This window comes from Mytilus edulis, chromosome 12 (genome assembly GCF_963676685.1).
Source record: "Mytilus edulis chromosome 12, xbMytEdul2.2, whole genome shotgun sequence".
Classification (NCBI taxonomy): domain Eukaryota; kingdom Metazoa; phylum Mollusca; class Bivalvia; order Mytilida; family Mytilidae; genus Mytilus; species Mytilus edulis.
Window position 1 is genome coordinate 36,359,208 of NC_092355.1, and position 8,067 is coordinate 36,367,274.

At 30.8% G+C, this 8,067-nt stretch overlaps 1 protein-coding gene across 1 annotated transcript; it reads right to left on the minus strand.

Annotated features, from left to right (window-relative positions):
* Positions 1 to 1,096: 1,096 nt before the first annotated feature.
* Positions 1,097 to 6,722, minus strand: LOC139497598 (E3 ubiquitin-protein ligase TRIM71-like). Its single transcript, XM_071285832.1, has 3 exons — positions 5,917 to 6,722; positions 4,648 to 4,716; positions 1,097 to 1,130 (listed from the first exon to the last, which is right to left on the minus strand). Exons 1-3 carry the CDS (start codon positions 6,684 to 6,686, stop codon positions 1,097 to 1,099), a joined length of 873 nt encoding a protein of 290 aa, XP_071141933.1. The 5' UTR covers positions 6,687 to 6,722.
* Positions 6,723 to 8,067: the final 1,345 nt, after the last annotated feature.

An 8,067-nucleotide genomic window follows, 5' to 3' on the forward strand; every position in this document is an offset into this window, starting at 1 on the left:
CAATGTTAAAGGTATTTTCAGTTATAACATTATAGCCATATTATACAAATTGTCAGAATGAAATTTTCTTTTGAAATGTTGATGTGATATAAGGATTTCGATATGTTTTTAATAAAAGTCAAGCTTTTTCATTATATTGAAACAATATGGTCTCTTCATGAAGCAGTCATTTGTGTTGCCTTGAAGGCTTGAACAGCATCATACATGTATGTGTCAATTGGAGAAAATTTATATTGAACCATATACTATTATCATCATATTTGTTGCCCTATGTAGGCTTGACAAGACTGTTTTAATGCTTCAAATATGGTGTAAATTCTTTGTTTATTTTCCTTATGTGCAACGGCTATCGAGTTAATAGGTAGGATTGTAATTCTTAATTTGTAAATAGTTCATTTTTTAACCGAACATAGAATTTCAGGTATTGCATTGCAGTTTAAGTAACAAATAATTCTCTTAATCAACCTTGAACTTGCTACTTACAATCTGAAAACATTAGAATTTTACCATTGTTGATTTGATGATTTATTTTGGTATGCTCGAGGTTAACGGCCAACGTGTAAATAATAACGGTTGCAATAATTTCAAAACCTATCTGCTATTCCGTGTATACTAACAATTCAATCTTCCCTTAATCTTTTGATATTTATTTAGAAATAAATGCAGACAAGTCAATAATGATGTCACTGTGTATGGTGCCAAAACTTTGATAGACTTGACAGTAGAGGAACATATGTTAAAAATTGTATATTTCATGAAAATGATCTAAGTCCTCAAAACATGGATCGTCTTTCATTTTGTTTTTGTTTGTGAACGCCGTTAGTGTATGTAGGAATGGCATTTTATTGAGTGATGCAATTGCTTAAGGAATAACACGTGATGTGCAGTTAGCCAATCCGAATAAAATATTATAATAAAACATACATCTAATGTAGTACATAGGAATAACTATATAAGAACAGAACAACATAAAAACTAACAGCGGCAAGGAACTTTTTAACTATTAAAATACACAATTAAAAGTAAGGCTCATAAAAAAATAGACACAATTAACTGTTTCGCATTTTGTTTTATATGCAAGGAGAAATCAAAATACTTACTTGTCTCCGAATGGTATAAATTTCTCGCGCCTATAACGATAAATTATACAATTAATTGATTTATGCTTAAACCTGAACGATATATTCAGGGGGAATATCAAACATTTAAAATCTGTAAAATACTCTATTTCTGATCATCGTGTTTTTTTTTATATTTTTTTCTTTAATAATGTCTTAATACTTATTGAATTATATGAATATATATATACGTGTTTTGTCTGTAGTGAGAGGCCTATTGCTTTGTTAGTCTTGTATTATCTTTAATTTGAGTTTCTTGTGTATAATTCGGATTTTAATATGACGTCCATTATCACTGAACTAGTATATATATTTGTTTAAGGGTCAGTTGAAGGATGCCTTCAGGTGCGGGAGTTTCGCGCTGCATTGATGACCTTCCGCTGTTTTCTGTTCTATGGTCGGGTTGTTGTCTCGTTGACACATTCCCCGTTTCCATTCTCAATTTGATACTACAATCAATTATGTCTGAGGGTTTGCAAACTAAAACATAATTAACAGTTCATAAATTGTTAATGTCCGACTCACTTTTTTATTATCAATCTTCCAGAAAAATAGACAGCTTAGGTTGTATTAACTCTTAAATACTTGAAGAGGAATATGTTCGAAATTCATCAAAACAAATTGGGTCAATACGTCTATTGTTTAATTTGCAGATAGTTTATAGATCCATGTTTATTTATTTTGGTGCGGAAATTCTGACATATTTTCCAGACCGTATGTAAAATACCATAAACAAACGGCTGCAGCAGGTAATGCCCTAGAAGATTGACAATTAAAAAAAAAAATAGTCAGAGACGTTTCTTCGATTTTCTGTCCTTGGCATTAAGAATCATCACCTTATCATTGCAACTTGTTTTAAATCCAGATTTTCAATCATCACAACGTCGATACTGAATTTGGTGTAGCAATTAAAATGATTAAGGTATACAACGTCCACGTAATCTGTATTTCAAAATAATAACATTGCATGTATATTTCATTATTTTACGTTGTATTGATTGGCTAACAGCAATGTCGAGCCCATTCTGAAGTTGACATTCATTACACAATTTGATTTAACTTTCATAATGGCACGATGTCCCACAGGTAAATAAAATAAAAGCTTGATAGAAATCGTGTTTTCATGATCCTTTCTATCAAACAATTGTAATAATAAGTATTTAATGCTTCTTTCTTGTAATCTCATTGGGTTATAAAAGCAGTTGTAGAATGAAGCGTGGAAAATCTACTGCGGTCAACGAATTTACGCCCCAATATATTTACCATTCTGAAATTAATTCTTTTTCAAACAGTGCAGCATTTCACATATTCATGTATGTTACTTTTCTTCTTGTACATCAATAAATTGAATGTTTATTTTGTTCTTATTTGAGCAATTTTAAGTAGCATTTATATTTATATAAATAGCTAATAAGTATTCATGTCAAATAGTGAATCAATGTAAGTAACATGGTATCAGGCGATCGTTCAAAAAAGTCCTTACGCGCTTTTTAGGTTATTTCACCTCTAATAATCAATAGCAAACACCAAAGACAAGAATACAATTGAGGCATTTTGTTTAACGTTACAATATAATACACGTGTTTCAAAAAATAAGAAACAAGTCAGAAACAAGGTATCGGTCGATTGCTGAAAAGGTTCCATACGCGATAATAGGGTTATTTAACCTCTTAGAACCAAAATCAAACACCATAGAAAAGATAAACGTATTTTAAGTGATTTAGAAACAAATAAGTAACAGGGTATCAGTCAATCACTAAAAAGGGTTCATACCCGCTAATAATTTAGCCTCTGCGATCTAATAGAAAACACCATAGACAAGAGTACAATTGAGGTTATTTTTTTGAAGATCCAACGTATAATTCACGGATTTTAAGCGAATAAAAACCGAATAAGTAACAGGGCAACGTTTCAGCGCTGGGACATGTGTTTTATCGCCAAAGGGTTATTTCATCTCTAAGACAATAGCTATAACCAATTCATTTTCAAATGATTGGGCAGAGCTTACGTTTAAATGTCCACAAGGACAGTCTATTCGAAGATGTGTCTGATAGTGATATGATAGCCGTTAAAATTATAATTGATTTATAATCACTATCAGTGTCACAAAACGGATATGCAATTGAACTGAGTGTATGATATGGGACGAATAACTGGATACCTCATTGATGAGAGTATCCCGACACACCTTTTGTTAGATGGACTGGTATAAAATAAGCAAACCGGTTAGACCCCGTCAAGTCAAGTAAAATAAATCATGTATTAACACCAGAGACAAGATTAAAATTGAAAATATTGTATTTTAAATTTGAAACATATAACACGTGATACAAGCAAATAAGGCACCAGTCTAGCATTGAAACGGGTACAATCGTTCTTAAAGTTCATTTAATCTCTTGAAACCAAGAACTGTTACCATTGATATGGCAGTAACGTACAAAAAGAGGGACCCATAGTGAATTATAATAAGCAATAAACACGAGATATGCAACAAATAGGAAACAAATAAGTAATAAGAAATAATAACAAATAAATAAGGAATAAGTAACGAATGAATAAGGAATAAGTAATGAACTTCACGACACTCCCCCTTCCCCACTTTTCAAAAGAAAAAAAAGAAGACTGACGTGCATCTTTTTATTTCTGTGTGGTGGCTTATACTGGGTAAATTTTGAAGTAGTGTTTACTACAATAATTTGACTAGCAAATTCATTTCTAGAGTGAGAAAATAAAACGTGAATATCAATCTTTCAGAAAATTTCACACAATAATCTTTTCTTGGATTAACACACAATTTCCAACTCAAAAAAATCTTGCAGCTAAATCTCCTTAAAATCGGTTGTAAGGTTCAAAAAACAAGCCAGAAATTGTCTTGAAAAACGAATATGCAAAAACAGATGCGTTGTGTATGCCAATAAGACAACTTTCAACAAAAGACCAAATGACACAGAAAAGAACAGCTGTTTGTCACCAAAACGGCAACGATCAAACACATTACGCATAGTCATCTATAAAAGGTCCCGACAGCACAAATGCATGAAATGTAAGACAATTCAAACTAGAAAACTAACGGTATAATTATTATAGAAACAAAAGAACGAAAATTCAATATGTAACATACCTACAAACGGCAACCACTGAATAACAGGCTCCTGAATTGGGACAGACACATACATACAGATTGTGGCGATGTTAAATGTGTTCGCAGAAACCAAACCTTCTGCTTTACCTGGGACAGTTGTGTTACAGTACAATTATGAGACAGAACTTTAAAAATCAGTTGGTTTAAAACTATTGTCAGTTAAACACTTGATTAATGTATTTACCTGAACAATACTACGTCGAACAAAGGTATGTAAAAGTAGATACATATTACACTATACTAAATTGTAGATTGTGCATGTTGTGTTTAATGTCTAGTTCATTTCAATCATTTGTTACTTTAATGAAGAGCTGTATCTAGTTATTTTGTATGTATTTATTTTGTATGATTAATAATCTAAAGGATGAGCTTATTCTCATAACTTACCCACAACCAGAACATCTGTATAAGTGTCCATGGCGTTGCTCCTTTTTTTCAAGGACTGGTGCACAATTGCTATCAAAAAGATTTGATGTCTTTATGTTTTTTTTAATGTTTAAATAAATAATTCATTTTGAAATTATTTAATTCCATGTAAAAGTACTATGTAAAATCTTTTTTTTTTTTTTTGTAAATGTTTTGATATTAAGGATAAAAGTACAGGTAAACACACTAATGTACAAAATTGTTGTTGTCATTTTTCAATAAAGTATAATGAAATACGAAACTTTTATAGTTTCATAATATGTCTTATCATTTAACAGTATGCTCACATTATATAAAATGTACATTTGGATATTTAAAATATTCTTCAATATTTGATAATGATGTTAACTTTAAAAAACTCTCTTTTGTAGATAATATTTTTTTCTATTAATCAATGTAAAGTGATTACTTGTTCTAATGCATATACTGTTATGATTAATTGTGTTATCAATATGATCAATGCAGTGCTTATCATATGTTTTGTATAACTGACATCATTATGTCGGCCTGTTCAATTCAGTTTTAGTAATATAATTCAAGAATTCTTCGACAGCTTAACAACATGTTTAAATATTTCGCTATTGTCATGTTGGGACCTTTATACTTAAATATTTGACGTGGGTTTTGCTCATTGTTGCAGACCGTACAGTGACCTATAGCTGTGTCATTTGGTTTCTTATTGATATCTGTGTCTTGAGCAATCATCCCGACTCTGCTTATTCATATATGCAAATAGTATTATGATTACGTGTGACGTGTAATTTTTTAAAATATAAAGTTTGTATAATACAACAGTTACTACGTTGACGTATCTTTTTGCATTTCAAATTAATGTTTTTCGTAAACTTGTTCACGCTTCCATACCAAAAGCACTAAAATTATTAAAAAAACATTAGGTTTTATTTTCGAATTTTAGTCAGTAATGACCTTTGCACTATTAGTCACCTAATTTTTCAAAAAAAAAATCATCTTCAAGTTATATCGGCTGATACGTACGGATGATATGCATGAGAAGTGAGAGTAACTATGTTTATTGAAGTTCTATTGAAAAAGAGTAGGTATATTTCAAGCTTTCAATCTTAAGTTGTGGTATGTGTGTTTGGCAATCATTTCTTGCTACAATGTATATATTAACTTTAAAAATAATTTCACCTTATATTTGAAATGTTTGCAAGGTAAATGATGAAAAATGTATCAGTTTAAAAGACATCGCATAATTTTTTTATTTACCTAATATTATATGTCCCTATCAATTGTCTAATGTCATCTTCAGCTACAGATTTGCGACTAAAGGATATATTGGGAAACTCTGGAAGAGAATTGATATGTAGTTTGTCAATTTCTTCTTTCAGATTATTGATCTTTTGTACCAAACTTCCATCCTGTCGGGTCTTATCTAGTTCATTTCTCTTTCTGTCTAAGGTGTGTCCACCAACAAGCACGGATTTAGCATCTGACAACATATTCATCAGTTTGTCTTTCTCCTTTTTGGATTGTTCTTTCACTAAGACAATGATCTGATCTACAGATTTATCAACCATGCGTTTAATCATGTTGCCTTCATCGTTGATCGCTTTTATAACAGACTCAACGGAATTACCAAACACATTCAAGCTTTCCTCAATCTTCTTTATTTTTTTATTTGCTTCATTTATCTTGCCACGAAGTTTCGTTTCATTATCTCCACGTAGTTGAACGATGACATCAACAATCTGGGAAAATGTATGCCCATTGTGTTTTTTTTCTGTCACACAACGTGTGCATATCTGTGCATTACATGTATTACAAATTAGGGATAATTCTTCTTTGTGTACACTACATCTAGATTTACCTTCCGGGATACTGTCGGAGGCTTTCTGAAATTGATGATTTCTTGATAACTTCTGCCTATTATGTACAAACTTACAATTTTCACAATAGTATTCTTCACAGTCTATACAATAGTGTGACCCAGGGGCACTCACACAAACCTCGCAGGTTTTAGACGCAGCTTGAGCCATTGTGGATTTAATCAAAATCACAGGTATGACAGGTGATTGTATCACATGACAGCGATTTCTAATTTTAAATCAGGTACGATAACTAGTGTATGTAAATGATTGACGAGATTGTATTTGAACAATTTAAACATTATGTGTTATTTTATGTTAAACAAACTTTAGTTTACAATAAATACAATAAATACATGTATAATGTTGACGGACATTTGTATATTTTACGTGTAATATGATTACACCGATATAGCTAACGTTTAAATAATCGTAGTGTGTTTTAAACATGATATCACCTAATATTTACAAAAATGTGTATGTTAATGTAGATATTGTACTCGATAGCATTATAAATATTGTGTATCGTCTGATTATTTTCCACCAAAAGATAAACAAATATTAAGATTTGATTTTATATTGAAAATAATGATTGATTTTATAAATGCTTTTAAAATTTTAAGACAGTATATCAAATGTGTATTTAAATAACATTATATAATTCACTAACAATCATAGCCTTAAACGGGTCTATTTAAAGCATGTATCTTTAATTAATTGATTATTGCAATGAAATATGTTGGTGCCTCCAATATATATACTCTGTACTATTTCTGATATTCAAATTTATTTTTGCGGAAATATTCTTCTAAAAAATACACGGACACATATTGTTACCAATACATTTGTCAAATCAATAAACAGATTTGTTGTAACACAAGAAACCACTAAGGCATCATTAGTAAGGATTAGTATGTGTGTGACTTCTGAATTTAAAATAATAAAATCAGGTTTGTACTGCCGTTGTCGTTCTGAACATTGGTGTCATTAAAGGTACTGTATAGATTATTTTTCTCCAATGACTATAATATCATAATTTCTCTAATTCTATGGAAATTTATCCCTTTTCGAACCCATTGTATAAAAAAATTTAATCAACGTGTGGTTGCTGGTGATCTCAAAAGATCATTGGATGAATTTAAGGGTCATGACCTTTTTGGCTGACTGGATGAACCAAAATATGATAACAGGTGTTAATGAAATCGACAACTTCGTGCAATGTGAAAGGCACTCGAAGGGGATTTTCGGTTAACAAAAAAAGAAAATGTCTCTTTAATCATTAGAGAAACAGATTCTTACATAGTTACTCGTGGATTATCGGATTTATCCAATCTCGATATTTAAATTATGAATTATAAAGTATTCGCCGAGGCGGCTCGAACTTTAAAATTGATAATTTAACTATCTCGATTGGATAAATCCGATAATACACTGGTATCAATGTAAGAATCTATATTTACATGCATGTACAGACCGCAATCGCATGCATATCCGGTATTGTTATGCTCTTATAAACATATTTACTCTGAGTTCAAGATAACAAAAAAATCAT

Excerpts from the sequence above, each read along its gene's own strand:
- LOC139497598 (XM_071285832.1), bottom strand. The coding sequence starts at position 6,686 with ATGGCTCAAGCTGCGTCTAAAACCTGCGAGGTTTGTGTGAGTGCCCCT. Across the intron at positions 4,717-5,916 it reads ATAGGGACATATAATATTAG|CAATTGTGCACCAGTCCTTG; the intron begins GTAAATAAAAAA and ends TCTTTTTGATAG. Across the intron at positions 1,131-4,647 it reads TACAGATGTTCTGGTTGTGG|GCGCGAGAAATTTATACCAT; the intron begins GTAAGTTATGAG and ends TTATCGTTATAG.